Raw genomic sequence first — 20193 nt, forward strand, 5'->3', positions numbered from 1 at the left:
TAGGGCAGAAGGGAAGGAGGAGAGAATAGGTCCAAAGGCCGTCAAGCTTGCCGATGGGAAGGGTACAAGGTGGAGGCGCTCTCACTGGACACTGGAGACTCTTAATGAAGCAGGGGGTTGAGAGCACAGCCAAAGTTGATGGGGGATTTCAGGACGTGACAGAGTGGACTGGCCACTGAGGGAAATAGGAGAAGGAAGCTAGAGGGGCTGCACAGTAGTGGAGAGGGTCCCTTTGAGTGAGGTTGGTGACCATGAACTTGCAGATTTTACTGCCAATGATAAATTATCTCCTTACAGTCAGTAAACAGTAGGAGGACCCATGTAGTCAGTCACGTGTGACCAGTTCCAATCAGAGAATGTGATTCTTTGTGGGTGTGTTCTCCCTCTCTTGGTCTTGTCTACCAAACCTCTGGAGATCCCCTGATTTGGGATCCATAACTCAGAATGTGATTTATGTTATTCCCTCCATCCTAAAAATACCTGGCAACAAATGTGAGAAAATGTGTCAAAAATTCTCGTTACCAAAATAATGACTAGCATCTAAGGAACAGGAAAAACATACCTAGCAGAATTCTAGACCTGTATGACTGTAGGTGCATTATTTCAGAAAAGCACTTTGGTTGCCTGTTGTCCAAGTTACATTTGGAAAGGCCAGATGGTAGGTTGGCAGAAAGGAAGGCAAGTAGAGTCAGGCTAGTGAGTCTTTGGGTTGATTCTCAACAGTGGTGGAAGTATAGCCAGTTTGAGCAGTGATTAGAGCAAGAATATTTTAATAGATAAAAATCTAAAAAATTATATAATGGCAATAATTAATTGGGCTAGGCATTGTATTTAGCATTTTATAATCATATATAGCTTCTTTAATTTTTACATTCTTAGGAGGTTGATCTTTTATGCTTACATTACAGATGAGAACATTAAATGTTACTAGTAAGTACTGGAACTATGATTCAAACCCTGGTCTGTCTGATTGGTCAGCCCATGTGTGCTCCACTGAGCTACCAGGCCTATTCACCATTTGTGCCCTTTTGGCTCGACTCTCTTCTTAACCTTACAGCACTCACTCAAGAAAAAAAATTGCTATATATCAGTGGTCATGGGAAGACGATACTTGATTCTGACTTCTGGTGATAGATACCAGTAGTATGATAATTTTTAGATAATCCTGCATACTAATTAGAGTTTTCTCATTGAGCCATTATCATTAAAATCGTGGCATCCAACCTATAGCTCTTTATAAGACTCTAGGACCTCTGTGACTAGGCACAAGATTTTGGCCCACACTTGGGCTTATTTGATAAGTGTTTAGGACCCTGAATTTTTTTCAGTATACTGAACTCAGGTCATTAACATGTTTATTAGCATGGGGGGTCTTATGTATGTCACCATGACATGTTTGCAGTTCTTTTAAAAGACCAAGTATACTCTTGATGTTTTCCACACCAGATTGCTGCTTTAGAACATCATAGATTTTCCTTTGGCATAACAGCATTTGGCGGCTATGCTTGCTACATTTAATTCTTCAGAACAGATAATTGTAATGCTCCAGTGCCTAGGAACATTTGCTGTTCTCATTATTTAAAAACATTCTATTCTCCCTCTAACTATTTAATAATGCATATGTAATTTGGTAAGGTCTCTGTAGGATTTGGAGAAGTGAGAATACCTCACTTTATAGATTATTTTTTGTATGGGTGAGTAACTTGCCTGCTTGTTAAACTTCATAGGGGAAATAACTCTATGGGTATGTCCTGTATTGCAGCTGTTTTTGCATTCTGTCTGAAATCTCTTTCTTGAGTTTTGACCTTATTGATATTTAAGATTTCTGATAGGGTTATTCAGTCTGCAGGTATGTTGGAATTTTCCACCCTTTGGCAGGTGTGTTTTATTACTGCCTTTGGGCATTTGGATTGACCAAATGTGTTGAAAGTAGCACAAATTTTGTATCACTCCCTGGGAGTTTTCCTTGGTGGACCCATCTCTTAGTAGTGATTGGCATTTCAGTTTTAATGTCTACATTGGACAATGGGAGACATAGTAATTCTTTTCTTTCTCCCACTTCCTCTCCCTCCCCTTCCTCTTCTCCTCCTCCTTTACCTCTTCTTCTTCTCACCTATCTTAAACTGTCGAGGCTATTAGTGGCTTTGAAATAGTTTCTTGAATTGTCCATGTAAGTTTTCAGATAGGAACCCCCTTGAGACAGATGACAGGACAGGCCTCACCGCTTTGCATCATTTCTCTCATGTAGACAGCCACAAAACACCAGCAGAACCCTAATCAGACCACAAGAAAAAGGTATGCTAGGGCTTAAAAAAAAGGAAAAACAGAAAGCAAAGTACAGTTTATAAAAAAAAAAAAAGGAATGATTTCTGAGCAGATAGTTGATCAATGTAGCAGGATGATTTTATTCAGACCCCCTGTTTTAAAGACGACAGACGTCTTCCCATCCTCCTACCCTTCTTATCACCCCCGATATCCCATGTGCCTCTGTGATTTTTATTCTAGAAAGTAAGCTCTGCGAGAGCAGAGACTATGTCTGTTGTGTCTACCCGTATCTTTTCAGTGCCCAGCAATGGGCCTTAAGCAGTAAGCGTTAAGTACCGGTAAGCGTTACTGTGTAGTTTAAAAATATGTGACTAGCAGTGATCATGTGAGCCTTTATCTACTGCATGCTTACTCCACAACAGGCACCGTGCTGGACATGTCACACTCAGGTGAAAATAATAGTCTTCAGGGGTAAATATTATCATCCCACTTGTACCAGATATTTAAAATGAAGGCCTAGTGAAAGTAACTGACTGTCTCAAAATATTAATGTGTGAAGGCTTCCAGCTTCCTCCTTTTTTTTAAAAAAGATTTTATTGGGGAAGGGGAACAGGACTTTATTGGGGAACAGTGTGTACTTCCAGGCCTTTTTTTTTTCCAAGTCAAGTTGTTGTCCTTTCAATCTTAGTTATGGAGGGTGCCGTTCAGCTTCAAGTTGTTGTCCTTTCAGTCTTAGTTGTGGAGGGCGCAGCTCAACTCCAGGTCCAGTTGCCATTTTCTAGTTGCAGGGAGCACAGCCCACTATCCCTTGTGGGACTTGAGGAATTGAACTGACAACCTTGTTGTTGAGAGCCCGTGCCCCAACCAACTGAGCCATCCAGGAGGCAGCTCAGCTCAAGATGCCATACCGGCAACCTTGTGGTTGAGAGCCCTCTGGCCCATGTGGGAATTGAACCAGCAGCCTTCGGAGCTAGGAGCATGGAGCTCTAACCATCTGAGCCACAGGGCCGGCCCCCTGTTTCCTCCTTTTTGTTTGCTGGCTTCTTTCCCTGATCTCTAAGGAGAAGAAGATAAAAGCCAAGCTCACAAATTCTTGCAAGAAAAGCAGAGCAGAAATCTATCATCTTCAGGGTGTTGTGCGTAAGGGCGGTGGTGGCAGGCATGGGGCATGCCTTCTCAGGGTCATGCAGTGCTGTGCGTGCTTAGCGGACAGGGCAATTGAAAGAGCAAGAGGGTGGGGACAGGATGGAGTGGGCAGGAGAATGAAATTGGTAGGGTAGAAGAATGAGAGCTACCGGGGAGTTAATAAGAGATGCTGTGGCCTAAGTATTTGATTCTCTTAAATGTGTGAGAGGAAAGCATGTCGGAGTGAACTTGCTGGGGGGACAAATTCTTCTCTCAATGAAGCTATGTTTCTGGTTTGTCTAGAGCCTCCAGGGTTTCTAGACATTAGGGTATATTGAAAGATGTCATCTCTTTGGCCATTCAATATAACCCTGAGTTACTAATTCCATCAGAACCTCCCTGGGCTCACAGGACCCCAGGCTTCTTCTCTTATTAACCTTTCTTGGGCTTATTTCTGTCCTATTCTTAAAGTGTCCCTGTGCCTGAAATCTGGGTCATTGCCGATTACCCAAGATCTGATGCCCTTAGGAGAATTCTCTAGGAAAGGTGCTGGACTTGAACACTGGTTCTCTCTCTTATAAAGTCTTAAAATAACTGAATGTCCCGCAAGTTTAGTTTTCCTTCTTGAAGAGTGTGAGTGATGTCTACCCATACTAGTTTGTAAGATGCTGTGAGGATCAGTTGAGATTAAAACCTATAAAGTGATTACTGATAAACTTTATCCTAGCCATTCCATTTTGAAAACTGTTGTCATTCATTCATTCACTTAATAATTACTTATTGAGCACATACCATGTAACAGGCACTGTTACACTCCTGGGGTTATAGCAGCGGACAAAATGGACAAAAATCCCTTGGATTCCAGTGGAGGGAGGCAATGAATAAGCAAGCGAAACACATAGTACGTCCTAAGATAATGAATGCTGCAGAGAACAAAGAAGTTGGGAAGGGAGAGTGCTACAGTTTTATATCGCGTGATCAAAGAAGCACTCACTGAGAAGTTAACAGTTAAGCAATAACTTTAAGGAGCTGAGGAAGCAAAACATGAAGGTATGTGAAGGAAGAAGATTCTAGGCCAAAGTGAACCACTGGTGCCAAGGCCCTATGTGAAAGCGTGCCTGGTATGGGAGGGAGCGATGGGGAGAACAGTAAGAGAGGGGTTCAGAGTGGTCATGGGGAGCCAGTTCATGTCAGGACTTACAAGTCGCTCTTGGGGCTTTGGTGATGGTGATGGTGGAGCCAACGGAGGGTCTCGGGCAGAGGAATGACATGAGATGACCTACATTTAAAACTGAGTCTTCAGTTGCTATGCTGAGAATGGCAAGGGTGGAAACAGGGAGACTGGTTATCAGGATGATTACAGTAATTCAAAAGGAGATGATGAGGTCTTGGAACACAGTGAAAGTGGTAGTGGAGGGTGGAGTTTGGCTATTTTCTGAAGGGGGAGCCTGTAGGATTTGCTGAGAATTGATCTGGAGCATGAGAGAAGAGAAGTCAAGGATGATTCCAGCTTTTGGCCTAAGCAACTGGAAAAATGGACCCATCCTTTAATGAGATGGAGAAGACTGTGGCAGGAGCAAGTTTAGGGGGGAAAGATTAGGAAATCAGTTGTGGACCTGTTAAGTTTGAGATGTCTATTGGGCACACAGCAGAGTAGATCACTGGACAGATGTGTCTGGACTTTAGGAGAGAGTGGTATAAATTGGGAGCCACTAGCATACAGATGATACTTAAAACCATGAGACTAGATGAGATTATCTAGGGGGTGAGTATAAATTAAGAAGAAAGGAGAGGCAGTCTTAAGTATAGAGCTGGGGTTTCCCCAATATTAAGAGGTTGGGTTGATGAGAATGAATTAGCAAAGAGGACTAAGAAGGAATGGCCTGTGAGGTTGGAAAGGGAACTTTAAGCCAAGTACAGGAAGTATTTCAAGCAGGAGGGAGTTATTAACTGAGTCAAATGCTGCTGAAAATTGAAGTAAGATAAAGTCTAAAAATGGAACACTACGTTTAGCCACAAGAAGACCCTTGGGGGTCTGATTTGAATGGATTCAAGAGAGAATAGGAAGCAATGAATACAGAATATTTTGAGGCGTTTTGTTGTAAAATGGCACAGAAAAATAAGATGCTCCCTTGAAGGGAAGGTAGGGTCAAGAGAAAGTTTTTTTATTTTTTAAAACAATTTTTTTCTTTTTTAGAAATTTAGTATAATTACCATGCTGTATATTATAGCCCCAGAATTTATTTATCTTATAACTGGAAGTTTGTTCATTTTGCCCATCCCTTACCCCACCTCTGGCAACCACCAATCTATTCTGTGTATCATGTTTTCAGTTTATTTATTTATTTGTAAAAATGTTTTTATTAAAACATAGCTAGCATATAATATTATATTAGTTTCAGGGGTACACAATAGTTACTTAACATTTATATACCTAAAGAAGTGATCACCAGGATAAGCCCAGCAACCCTCTGACACTGTACCACGCTATCACACTATTATTGATTACATTCCCTATGCTGTATATTACATCCCCATGACTTACTTGTTTTATACCTGGAAATTTGAGCCTCTTATTCTCTTTCACCTTTTTCTCCCTCCCCTTTTTAAATTTTCAATTACAGTCGACATTCAGCATTATTTTATGTTAATTTCAGTTTACAGCATAGTGGTTAGACATTTATATAATTTTAGAAGTCACCCTCCTGGCACTATCATAGCTATTACCATATTATTGTCTATATTCCTTATGCTATACCCTACATCCCCATGACTACTGTGTAATAACCAATTTGTACCTCTTAATTCTTTCCACTTTTTCACCCACTCCCAATCCCCCTCCCATCTGGCAACTGTCAGAATATTCTCTGTATCTATGAGTTTGTTTCTACTTTGGTTGTTTATTTTGTTCTTTAAATTCCACATGTAAGTGAAATCACATTGCATCTGTCTTTGTCTGACCTACTCCACTCAGCACAATACCTTCCAGGTCCATCCATGACGTTGCAGATGGCAAGAACCCATTTCCTTCCATGGCCGAGCAATATTCCATTGTATATATGTACCACCTACTCTTTACCACTTATCCATCAACGGACACCAGGCTTCCCCCACATCTTAGCCATTGTAAACAATGCTGCTGTGAACATAGGAATACACTTCCCCTCAAAGGAGAGTTTTGGGATTCTTTGGATAAATACCTAAAAGCGGGATTACTGGGTCCTTCTTTGTCTCTTGTTATAGCCTTTGTTTTAAAGTCTGTTTTATCTGGTATAAGTATTGCTACCACAGTTTTGTTTGTTTATTTCCATTTTCGTGAAATATCTTTTTCCCATCCTATTACTTTCAGTCTGTGTGTGTCTTTTGATCTGAAGTGAGTCTCTTGTAGGAAGCATATATAAGGGTCTTGTTTTTTTATCCATTCAGCCGCCCTATCTTGTTTTCTTTTTTTTTTAAATTAGTTTCAGGTGTACAAAACAATGTAGTAGTTAGACATTTCACCCCTCACAAAGTGATAACCCCCCTCGCCCAATCTATTGCCCCTCTAACATTGTATATAGCTGTTACAATTCCATAGACTCTATTCCCTATGCTGTACTCTATATCCTGTGAATATATATATATATATATATATATATATATATATATATATATTTATATATATATATATATATATATATATTATATATATATATATATATATTTATATATATATATAAATTATAGTTGACATAACAATGTTATTCAGCTTCAGCTTCAAGAGTGCAGTGGTCAGGCATCTACACCATCTATGAAGTGGTCTCCCTAATAAGGCAAGTGCCCTTCTGACACCCTACAAAATCTTTACAACATTATTGATTATATTCCCTAAACTGTCTTTCATATCCCTGTGACAATATTGTGGTTACCAATTTGTGCTTTCTAATCCCCTCCCCTTCTCCTTCATCCCCACCCCCATCCATGATTGGAGCATTTAATCCATTTACATTGAAAGTAATTATTGATAGATATGGAGTTATTGCCATTTTATTATTCATTGTATGTATGTATGTATGTATGTATGTATGTATTTATTGGCTTAAAGAAGTCCCTCTAACATTCCTTGTAATACTGGTTTGGTGGTGATAAACTCCTTTAGCTTTTTCTTGTCTGGGAAGCTCTTTATCTGTCCCTGGATTCTAAATGATAGCTTTGGTGTGTAGCATAATCTTGGTTGTAGGTCCCAGCCTTTCATCACTTTGAATATTTCCTGCCAATCCCTTCTGGCCTACAAGTTTCTGTTGAGAAATCAGCTGATAGTCCTATGAGAGCTCCTGTAATAGTCTCTCTTTGTATTTAACCTTTGGCATTTTAATAATGATGTATCTTGGTGTGGACCTCTTTGGGTTTATCTTGTTTGTGACTCTCTGCACTTACTGGGCTTGTATATCTATTTCCTTTGCCAGGTTAGGGAAGTTTTCAATCGTTATTTCTTCAACTATGTTTTCAATTCGTTGTTCCCTCTCTTCTCCTTCTGGTACCCCTATGATGCCAATGTTGATATGCTTGATGTTGTTGCAGAGGGCCCTTAAACTATCCTCAATTTTTTTTTTTTTATCCTTTTTGCTATTCTGATTGGATATTTTCTTCTGCCTTATGTTATAAATTGCTGATTCTGTCCTCTGCTTCATCTAATCTACTGTTGATTCCCTCTGATGTATTATTAATTTTAGTTATTGTGGTCTTTACTTTTGACTGGTTCTTTTTTATATTTTTTATCTCCATTTTTATGTTTCCTATCTCTTTGTTGAAGTTCTCCCTGAGATCATTGAGCATCCTTATAAGCAGTTTTTGGAACTCTGTGTTTGGTAGATTGTTTGTCTCCATTTTGTTTAGTTCTTTTTCTGGAACTTTGTTCTGTTCTTTTGTTTGGGATATGTTTCTTTGTCTCCCCATTTTGGCTTCCTCCCTGTGTTTGTTTCTATGTATTAGGTAGGGCTGCTATGCCTGCTGGTCTTAGCAGAGTGGCCTTATGTAGTAGGTGTACTGCAGGGCCCAGTGGTGCTGTCTCCCTGATCACCAGAGCTGAGTGCTCCAGGTGTGTCCCTCATGTGGGTTGTGTGTGCCCTCCTGTTGTAGTTGAGCCTTGGTTGCTGTTTGCACATTAGTGGAAGGGATTGAGCCTCAGGCTGGTTGGTTGTGAGGACTGGCCATCTCTACAGTGTAGGAGTTGTGGTACAGGGGCTGACCCTACAGAGCAGGATTCACTTTAGCAGGGCTCTGGTGCCTGCCCAGTCTGCCCTTTGTGTGTGTCATCCTTGGAAGCAGCTGAGTGATGCTCTGGCTTGGTCTGAAGCTGGCCACTGGGCGTGCCAGACCGAGGGCTTCCTGGGAGGGGACCAGCTGCAGGTCAAGTTCAGCTGCAGTTTGTGCCCTACCTGTGGTCACCTGGCATGTTCCACAAAGCAATTCACAGATGTCTGCCACCCATGCTGGGCTTGGAGGTACCTTGAGAGGCCAAGAATTAAACTGAGGCCAGCTGTTGCTAGTGCCCAGCTTAGGGCATCTCAGCCAGAGGTACAGGACATGCCAAAGTCAGATGCTGCTTGTTTTGGTTTTGTGAACTTTTGAGAGGTTTTAGGAAAGTCTGCAGCATGCACTAGAAGTGGCTTTGGTGTGCCTGAAAGTTGGGTGAGGTGGGGTCTCAGAATCACCAGGGTGGAGTGAATGAAGCATTAGCCAGGTTGATGGTGGCTAACATAGCCAGGCAAATATGACAGCCACCAGCATCTGCATGCTGGGATTGGAGAGGGCTCAACAAAGAAACAATGGCTTCTGCCAGCACCTGCATTTAGTTGATAGCTGCCCCTCCAGCCCTTGCCCTAGAGCCAGACAATTCACTTCTTCCCTTTACGTCCCTGACGTCTTTTGAGCTATTTCCCCAGTGCTGGAGCTCAGAGCGAGTAAGTTCATCAGTGATTAAGTCTGTGTGAAAGCCCTTTACGAGGAGCTTCTGGGACTGCAGCCACTCTCATCTTATACAGCCACAATCTCTACTGGTTTTCACAGCCATGAGTTATGGGGACTTCTCTACCCAGTACTGGAACCCTGGGCTGTGGAGCCTGTGTAGGGCTGGAACCCATTATTCCTCTGGGGGGACCTCTGCAGCAAGATATTCCTCCCAATTTTTATGGTCACGCATGGGTGTGGGACCAGCCCATTCCACATCTCTGCCCCTCCTACCAGTCTCAAGGTGGCTTCTTCTGTATGTCCTTAGTTGTAGGTCTTCAGTTCAGCTAGACTTCAGGTGATACTCACTGATGATTGTTTTGTAGTTTAGTTGTAATTTTGATGTGGTTGTGATAGGAGGTAAGCACAGCACTTACCTATTCTGCCATCTTGAATCTATATTTGGTTTATTTAAATTCCACATTTAAATGAGATCATACAGTATTTGTCTTTCTCTATCTGACTTGTTTCACTTAGCATAATACCCTCAAGTTCCACCCATGTGGTCACAAATAGCAAGATTTCCTTCTTTTTCATTTCAGTGTGTGTGTGTGTGTATCCCATTTGCCTTATCCATTCATTCATCAATGGATACTTGGGTTGTTTCCTTGTCTTGGCTATTGTAAATAATGCTGCAATGAACATGAAATTAATTTTTTTTTTTTAAAGATAGGTGAAAAACAGCAAAATATGCTATTGGGAATGATTCAGCAGAGGGAAAAAATCATGTTTTGGAGAGAGAGAACTGCTGGAGTAATGCCCTGGAGGTGTAGAGATGGGCACAGATGTTGGGGACTGGATGGATAGAGTGGTGGGGCCTTGTGGAAAAATCCCTTTGGATTGCTTTCATTTTTTTCTAGTGAAGTAGGAAGCAAGGTCATTGGCCCTTAAAGAATGGGGAAGAGGTAATTTCCATGCCCTTTTTATATTTTGCCACATAGCCCATTAACCACTCTCCTGTTGATTCTAACGTTGGAAAGTTCCCTGTGTCCCTCCCTTGTTTCCATTGCTGTTACTTCACTCAAGATCAAACCACACAATGTTGTCACAGTCTCTCAGTCACCAACCTCTTTCTGTTGCAGTCTGCTGTGCATGCAACTGCTGGCTGACTCTTCCTAAAATACCAATCTTTCTGTCAAGGTCCTGGTCAAAGCCCTTGCTCAGCTCCCCTTTAGAGAGAAGGAGGGCCACTTACCCAGTGAGGGCTTCAGGCCTCTGGCAACCCTTCTTTGTTCAACAGGACTGGTCATGTCATCTCACCGTGCCCTAAAGCACCGCCCTTCCTCCTGCTGCCATACCTCTCCTTGCACAGACTTGTTCTGTGACCCAAGGGAGGCTACCAGGCTTCTCTGTGCCTTCTTTTCCTCATCTGTAAAATGAGGATATAATGGTACATACCTCTTATGGTTGCTTTTAGGGTTTGATGTGACTATGTCCATAAATTACTTTGAATAGTTCCTGGTATAGTGTAAGTGCTCAATCAACTCAGCTGTTCTTATTCTATCTGAAAAAACCCCTTGCCTCTTTCTTCCCAATCAAATCTTCCTTATCTTCTAAAACACAGCCAGCACATCTTCTCCTCCATGAAGTTTTTCTAGCTCCTCCTTTCCTCCCTACCCTGATCTCGCTCCTCTGTCTTTCCCTCATCTTAGCATGTAATCAGACACTCTCTGTAAATGTCATATTAATGCTCCAGTGATGGCAGGCTTCATATCTTCAGCTAGACTGTAAACTCTCAAGGGCACAGGCCTTGCCTCTTAACCTCTATTAGCTCTGTTCCCTAGCAAGTTGCTGTACTATCAAGACCTCAGGTTTTATAGGGGTATTTGACCTGTTCAACTTGTTGAAGAAGTAAATTCCTTTGTTATTCATCTAAACTCTGTAATTCTTCTTTCTCATATGCCTGCCTCTTGTTGCATGTCGCAAATCTGCAACCTAGGTCCTGTATGGTCATTTCCTTTCCAGAGTCCTCATAGCAACTCTCTGCCACCATCTCCCCTTTCTAGCCATTTTTCAGGGCTGTTTGTTGGTTTCATACCCATTTGTGGCCCCATCTTCCTCTCTTCTGCATCCTCCAAGATTAGAAAACTGGCTTTTCCTTAAGAGAGCAGTTGGCCATCTCCAAGCTTTTTTGTTTCTTCCTTTCATCTCTTTCCCAAGGTACCCTGACTTTGAAGAGGATGCTGAAAAGAGTAGATTATTTCATCTTTTATGATCAGCAAAAAAAAAAAAAAAAGGAAAAAGTAGACGCTTCATAAGGAAAATTGGCAAGATCTAAAGTATTTTGCATTTCATAAGAATCAAAAGTTTCCTAACTTTTTTCTTTCTTTCTTTTTTTTTAAGAACTTTCAAACATACCAAAAAAATTTGATTTGAATGTTGAAACACCTGCTACAGACTCGGGGGCTTTGAATTTAGCAGCTTTAGTTTGGCACCAAGAATTCTCTGAATTAGAATCTTTCACTACTAGTTGGCTTGCTGCAGCATTTCATCCCCAGTATTACTCTTCCCGTTCCTTTCAGAATACAGCCAAGCCAAAGAGCTCGTCTGTGTGCCTGTGGATGTGACAGACACTTTGAGATGCTTTAGAGAGACCTTGGAAAAATCCAAATATCATAACAGATCAATCCGACACAGCAGAAAGTTGCTTTCATTATTTCTTGCCCAGACACAAGGTAAAAGACTTCCTTTATATCAGTTACTCTTTGTTTATGTGGGGATACCACCCTGCGGATCTACTGTATTCTGCCATAGGTGCCTCCATGCCCCCTCACTGCTGCCTTTCACTTTCTCCTTCTTGCCTAGTGGATTGGATCTTCTCTCTATAACACTATGCCAACCAGGGCACTGTCTCACTCATCTGCTTTTATGCTGTCTGTGAAACTACAATACCCCATTATATAGAGTAGATACACAAATAATACTTGTTAATTTTTTGATTCTGTACCTCTGTGTTCTTATCATTTTCTTTGCCTGTATGGCTATAGTTTTGTTTAATTTTCATAAGTAGATGAGTTGACTGATACTGAATTAACGATATAGAAACTTTTACTAAAATACTACTTTATCAGTGTCAAAGAAATGGATGCATTTTAACATAAGCATCAATAAAATTTCTTATTAGCGCCATAGGTTTTGCTCTTAGAGATTTTTTTAACATAAAACAAGATACTGTCATTGGTTACATTACATTTATTTGTTTTCTCCTTTCTCAACATCTATTGATTTCTGAACTTAATCAAAATACGGTTTTGAGTGGTTAAGTGGTAACCTCAAAGAAGAGTATGCTCAAATTTACTTATATTTAGGTTATTTAAATTTTTTAAAATCTTAATTTATGTTTATGATTCTTGCTGTTCATATTTATCAGAATAGTCAAAATAAGCTTAAAGAATAAACTTAAATTAATAAACTTAAAATAATTATACCTTAAAGTTATTAAAAGTAGATTTAAACATCTAATTAAGATGCTAATATCCACTGAATTGATCTTTTAGAAATCTGATCAATTTTTTTTACAACCACTGACTGAAGTTTTATGTATTTATGGATGTATATGTGTATATACGTATGTATGTTGTACATGTTATTGCTGCCCCCTGCAAAAAGCACTTGTTATGATATGTCCCCACAGTTTTTCATTGTATTTTCTACTGACTCACATTACATTACATTAACTCCCCATATCATGTTTGAACTTTTCTCAATTACGGCATGCATTAACGATGGTTAAGGGAATAAGTTAAATAAAGGAGATAAAATTCCTAAAAATGGTTTACACCAATTCACTCTGAATCTGACCTGGTACCAAAATATTCACTTGAAATATGAATTAAATATTTATTTGAAATATGGTTTCGGAGAAGAGCACTACAGATACCCTGGACGGCCAGGAAGACGACAAGTGGGTCCGAGAGCAAATTAAGCCTGAAACACTGCTGGAGGCAAAAATTACAAAACTGAAGCTGTCCTACTTCCAGCACATCATGAGAAGGCAGGGGCCTTTGGAAAAGACAGTAATGCTAGGAAATATAGGCAGCATCAGGAAAGAGGAAGAACAAGTATGAGATGGACTGACTCCGTTAAAGGAGCCATAGGCGTGAGCTGAGCAGGGCTGGTGAGGACAGGACACTGTGGACGTCACTCATTCACAGGGTCGCCAGAGTCAGAGCCAACTCAAAGGCATGTAACATATACCAAAATATTCTCAGCAGTTTATCCCTAGTCTTTGGACTATAGACGATTGCTTCTGTCTCTCAGCAACCTTTGACTACTTTCCCTAGAATATTTTTCCTTTTTTGTTTTTTCCTGTGTGTTCTCTGATCTTATAAGAAAGAGGCAGCTCATTCCCAGTTTTCCCCCTCATGTCAGAACTACCTATGTGTTGCTTCTATCCCAGAGGTCTCTATCCCAGCGGCAAATCAACGTCTTCATGGTGGAAGCTCTTAAAAAAGGGCAAACCCAAACAATGTAACTTCCACCAATCCCCACAGAAGCAAAGCATTATCTCAACATTTACATTCTGGCAAACCGCTCCTCTGTAATGTTCTTTATTTAACAACTTGAATATAGAGCCCATCCATACTCTCCTGGGCTCTTCAGAAATTATTCTAAATTGAAGGAAACAATGCCCCTCAGACTGCAAATAAGCCTCAGCTATATATTACAAAACCTTTCCTTTCTTGTCCCTTTCCATTTCTTCTACTCCTTTCTTCCCAATCAGCTTCCTTTCTTTTTCTATTCTAAATTTCCTTTCCTTTTTTTTTCTTTCATGAATTTAGGAGACAAAGGAGGTATAAACAATTCAAAATTTGCTTCTGGAAAGGTGGACTTTTGCCTGGGGGCAGAAGAGATGCATATGCCCACACCTCCTGACCTTTCTCAGGAACACTTCAGAGTTTTTAGTTCAGTGGAGAAAAGCAAACTTCCCTATTCACAACTTGGACTTGTAATTTCTTCTTATTATGGAACTATTGGTAAGATTTATTATTACGCATTCATTGTCAATATGATTGTCTGCATGAATGTTGAGATTACATTTGGCCTTTACATGTTATCGATACGAAAGAGCTTAAACAGAGGCTCTTTCATCAGACCCTTGTAGCAGTGACGTTACAGTGTCAAGACAAGATGCTTCCAGCATCTCCTGTTACCCACTTTCCCAGCCTGGCTGTCACCATTGCGAGATTCAAGGCCACCCTTCTGTCCATTCCCCTTTAACTGTATCTGTGAACCGCTTGTTGGGATATGGCCACTGTCAAGTTCTTTTGCTCTGCCCCAGCTGATTTCATTTTCCTTGCCTTTCTGCTTGATTTGGCTTTTACAAACTCAGCAGTGTATACTCAACCTATGTTGTAGACCCAACGTCTCCCATTTTTATAACAGACATTTTGTAATTTCCCCTTTACTCCTGGAATAAAATTTATATTTAATATAGTCTTCCTACATGTTTTGTTTCCCCTAAATCCATATGATGCTCTAAATATAAAATAAAGGATAAGTCAGACAAAATCACTTTGTAATAAAAGAAGCTATTGTTTGCATGTAAGTACTCAAGCAGTAGAAGGTACAGTGAAGCAGCCCAATGCTCGTATCTTGCATGTAAGGTCCCCAGGAATGTGACAGCTGCAAATGCAGAGTGGTTCCGGTATGTTTATATTGGTGGCATGTAGTATCCAGCACTGTTAATTTTGGTGACATGATTTTCTAAAATGGCAAATAAATCTAAATGAAGATCTGAACAAAACAGAGAACTACAGTTAGTGGTTGCATTTCTGAAAAATTTAGAGCAGTTGGAAAATATGCACATATGCCCTTTTTATGTGTAAAATGAAGTTAGATATTAGATAATTAGAAAGAGGTTTCTCACCCTTTTCTTCACTGAGGGACAAGGTTCTGTGCATTACAGGCCATCCGGTTTCTCGGGTCTTTACCCATGAAATACCAGAAGATGCCCCATTGGAAACAAACGAAAAACCTTTCCTTAGATTTTTAAAATACCCTATGGGGACCGGAGTGCCCTCATTAGAAACCATTGCCATGTCGGTTGGGATTTTTTGGCTACATATCCTGAATGCATGCATTTATCAGAACACCCTCCATGAGAAAAAAATTGAGGTGATATTAAAGATACGCTTTTTTTTTTGCGATTGGGTAAAAGGAAAAGGAAGAAGCTGATAGGCTGTGATCTTGTCACATCCAGCTCAGAAACAATCCTTCGAGGCTTCCCATCTGCTATAGGATAATGTCCACATTTTTCCATGAGGCATTCAGAAGCCTCTGTAAACTTACCTCTACCTCCTTCATCACCCTCCCAGGAAAACCATACTCCCGCCACACATGTCATTTCCATATGCACCCAGCCCTCGCACACCATTTCTGCATTTCTCTTCTCAACCATTTCTACCTGCCTGACTCTTATTTCGCTTTCTCCATTTTCCTCCCTGTTAGATCCAATCTCCCACTCTGCTATATTCAAATAGAAAACATCGTTTGCTCTCTTTCTGTGTGTGTGTGTGTGTGTGTGTGTGTGTATAGTGTGACATTTGAAGGCACTGCTAGCTTGCCGTTTGCTTATGTACACAGTTAAGGAATAATGCAGTTTCAAATATTTTGCGAATATAAAGGAAATATTTTCCAGGAGTTGATATTTGTTCTTTTACTTGATTAAAATACAGATGTTCTCCAAGCCAGCAATCAAAGAAGTCTTAAAGTTCAAGCGTTGCATGAACTTGGAAGTCTTCTTGCCTTCGCAGGAAAAAAAAGGTAGATTTTTAGGAGTCTATAGAATGAGGGAGAAGTTTTTGTTTGTTTGAAATTTTTTTTAAACTACTGTGAAAAAATACTGTCTTTCATAAATTTCAGTTCTTCAATAATATTGCTACATTTTATTCATCGAATGCTACCTGAGAGATGGTTATGAGTAATGCATAAATGGTATAGATTTTCATTAAAATGTTTCTTTAGTATATTTGCTTTCCCTTTTGGAAACATTGACATAGGTCTCAGAAAATGTACTGCCGGATGCTCTGTTTCTGTTTTAGGGCTGCTTTTAAATGTTGGTGTCAAGCTCTTGATGACATATTCAGAAAACAAGATGTGCTACATACATGGAAAGAGTTGGGCACCTCGCTCACCAGTGCCACCGACAGTTGTTCACCTCCCGGTTCCAAAGACTACAGTGAGGAATTTCTGTCAAAAGTTGGCATTTGGGGATGTTTGCAAGGAGCGGTTATATCAGCAAAGATAGCCCAGTGAGTGTGATGATGGAATGACCTGCATAATAGCTAATAGCTTCCTTTTGTGGGGTGCCCACCTGTGCCAAGTACAATGCCATGCCTTAAACACACTGGATTCTTGCAGCTACATCCATATCATAGAGGGTTATACCATTTATTTATTTGTGATGTTTATTGTTTATGGCCCTCTCCTCTTTCTATAATACCTCCCACCCCCAGAATATGAGCAGCACATGGGCAAAGATCTTTGTTTTGTACACCGATGTATCCTGAGTGCCTTGGAGTTGGCATTCAGTAACTACATGTTGAATGAATGAATGCGGGAATGGACAGTTGGTATGGGAGCAAGAATAGTGCTGTGGAGGCAGCCGACTTGGGCCTAATTCAAGAGCCTCCTACTAACTCTGTGACCCCTTGGCAAGTTACTCATTCTTTCTGAGCCTCAATGTCCTCATCTTTAAACCCTGGTGGGGACAGTTACATGACAAACTGTATTAGTTTGCTAGGGCTGCTACAATCAAGTACGAAAGACTGGGTGGCCTAAACAACAGAAATGTATTTCTCACAATTCTGGAGGCTAGAAGTTCACAGAGTTGGCAGGGTTGGTTTCTTCCAAGGTCTCTTTTATCATCTCTGGATGGTTGTCTTCTTGCTGTGTCCTCACATGTCTGTGTCCTAATGTCCTCGTCTTATGAGGGTACCAGTCATATCAGATTATAGCCCATCCTAATGACCTCATTTTAACTTAATTACCTCTTTAAAGACCCTATCTTCAAGGACAGTCACATTTGGAGGTACTGGGGGTTAGGAAATCAACATATGAATTTGATGGATGGGAAGGAAAGAACACAACATTTAGCCCATCACACATACCATATTAATTTCCTACTGCTGCTATAACAAGTTACCACAAAGTTAGTGGTTTACAACAACACAGATTTGCTATCTTACCGTTATGGAGGTCAGAATACCTAAAATCAATGTGTTGGAAGGACTGTCCCTCCAGGCGCTCTACGGGAGAATCTGTTTCCTTGTTTTTTCCAGCTTCTAGGGCTGCTGCGTTCCTTGGCTCATGGCTCATCTTCTGTCTTCAGGACCAACTGCCTGTCATCTTTCTCTCTCCTCGCTCACTCCTCACCCACACATTTCCACCTATCTCCTTCTCTGACCCTCCTGCCTCTCTTTTATAAGGACCACTGTGATTACACTGAATCCACCTGGATAATCCAGGATAACCTCCCCATTGTAAGGTCCTTAATTTAATCACATCTGCAAAGTCTTTGGGTTTTTTCGCTATGTAAGGTAACATGTTCATGGATTTGGGGAATGAGGACGTGGATATCTTTCGGGGGCCATTATTCAGTCTACCACACATAACATGTGAAAGTCTATTACAGTACCTTATACCTGGTTAACATTCACAAATATCTTAAATGTTTGATTATTGTGAAAAATGTAAGACGTATGGAGGGAGTAGAGGTACAGGTTTCCTTCGCCTCTCCAGTTACATTTTTAGCTTATGTATAGGGTGTGGGCCAAAACTTGCATAGTATTTTGAACTGAACAGCAAATTAAAAAAAAAAAAAAAAACTAGTTAATAATCACATTGTTTTCCAGAAATTAGCATCTTTGGGCAGGGGAAGTAAGAAATAACTCATTAAAAAGTATTAAACAGCACAGATTTTTAAAATTTTTGTCAGGTTTGATCTTTTTTTGCACATCTGGAAAGGAACGCATCCTTACATGCATACGCGCGCGCGCACACACACACACACACACACACACACACACACAATTGACCAATCAATCAATCCCCACACATGTCTGAGCTTATGACTTAGTAGAGCTTGGCAGCAGAGAATACTAGAAAAGCTGAGAAAAGCTCACAGCTTGAAAAAGAACCACTATAGCATTCCTGCCACTGGGCACCTCAGCTTCTCTGAGTCTCTGAAGTTATTATCTCCTGATTTTCAACGGAAAGTAATTTCCTGGTCATCCAGCCAGAGTCTGACTTCCACAGGATATATGATGCTACGGGGGCTTTGGCTGTTCTTGGAGACTCCTTGAGTAGAAGAAACTCTTCTCCCCACACTCTCATAGACACACAGAGAAGCTGAACTCAGACATTAATTAATTAAGTTAATATAGTAAAGATGACTGGTTTTATCTAAATAAGACTAAAAAGAAGGTAATGTGGTTTATCGCTGGAAATGTGAGTTTCAAGACCCATGTAAAGAAAACTCAAACTCTTCTAAGGGACACAAAATGAGACGGTAGTAACTTCAGAGACATCACCTTAATCTTAGAGCCTTAATATCATCAATGTGTCCGTAATATACTGCTGGTGAGAAAATACACCCATCTTTTGGAGGGAATTATTTAACCATACACATCCAGAACTTTAAAATTGTGCATCTCCTTTCCCCCCAAAATTCCACTTCTACTGATTTATTCAGTAGAACTAATAGGACAAGTGCTCAAAAATGTAGGTACAACAATGTTTATCTTAGCATTGGAAAACATCAAAATGGAGATGAGTGTTTTTATATTATGGTACATACATATGATAAAAATATTCAAGTTCTGTAAAATAATGATCTAGCTCATTATATCCATGAATGGAAAATTTGTTTATAAATAATACATATTGCATAATTCTAGTCTTAATGTGTGTATATAATTATATAGAAAGAAAATCTAGAAGGACATTGACCAAAATGTTACCGGTCAGTAATCATGTTTAGGTGGTAGGATTATAGGTGACTCTTCATTTTATTTTTTGTGTTTTGGTGTTCTAGATCTTATATGAGAAAATAACACTTTTAGAATTGCAAAGACTATTATCATTTTGGAAAATCTATGAGTATTAGAGTTGTATTTATATAAAAACATTTTTGAAAAATCGTCTATGAATCTGTTTCTTTTTCATATTTAGATTTATTAAGATGTTGGATGTTGAGAAGAGAACTGACTGTTGCATTTTGTCTGCATTACTCTTTCAGGTAACACTTTCTGTGTATCTTTCTATAGTAGCATGACCATTCACTAGTCAGTAAAAAAAGTGCAGTAGTTTATCATATTCATAAAATAAAATTTCTATTTATATTCAGGTAGGAAAATAGCATGAATCTTGATTAAATATCATAAGCTCATCTTTCCTTCTTTGGCTGAACCTGTGTGACAGTTGCACCTTTAATATCCAGCAGAGTCAGTTTTTCCATTAGACTATGGAAGAAAGAGTTTTACAGAGAAGTCAACTGAGTCTGCTGTCATTAGGAAGGTCATGTTGCTAGCAGGCAACGAAGTCAGTCTGTTTGGCTCCAAAGGGTTGCCGTGGATTACGTCATCTCTAAATAAAGCTTTGTTCAATTGCATGATGTACCATATAATGAAAGCAAGAAGTAAGTTGATGACTACAGAAGTACATAGAGTGTTTGCAGTTCTTAGGATCTGGGTTTGACTCTACTGAAGAAGAAAGGAGCTTTTATCTGAAATACAAGACATTTTCAGATTCAGAAATGTAGCCGGGACCTTTTCAACCTACTAAAGGTTCTGTTTACTTTGAAGGACGGACACC

At 40.0% G+C, this 20193-nt stretch overlaps 1 protein-coding gene across 2 annotated transcripts in view; it reads left to right on the plus strand.

Moving 5' to 3' along the window:
* CFAP54 (cilia and flagella associated protein 54) overlaps positions 1-20193 on the plus strand; it is a 252306-nt gene that overhangs the window by 134913 nt on the left and 97200 nt on the right. For both annotated transcript variants that reach the window (XM_019732067.2, XM_019732066.2), the window contains exons 40-44: positions 11901-12053; positions 14160-14354; positions 16056-16143; positions 16422-16631; positions 19552-19618. In XM_019732067.2, coding sequence (XP_019587626.2) covers positions 11901-12053; positions 14160-14354; positions 16056-16143; positions 16422-16631; positions 19552-19618 — 713 coding nt within the window. The remainder of the gene's footprint in view (positions 1-11900; positions 12054-14159; positions 14355-16055; positions 16144-16421; positions 16632-19551; positions 19619-20193) is intronic.

This window comes from Rhinolophus sinicus, linkage group LG02 (genome assembly GCF_036562045.2).
Source record: "Rhinolophus sinicus isolate RSC01 linkage group LG02, ASM3656204v1, whole genome shotgun sequence".
NCBI classification, from domain to species: Eukaryota; Metazoa; Chordata; class Mammalia; order Chiroptera; family Rhinolophidae; genus Rhinolophus; species Rhinolophus sinicus.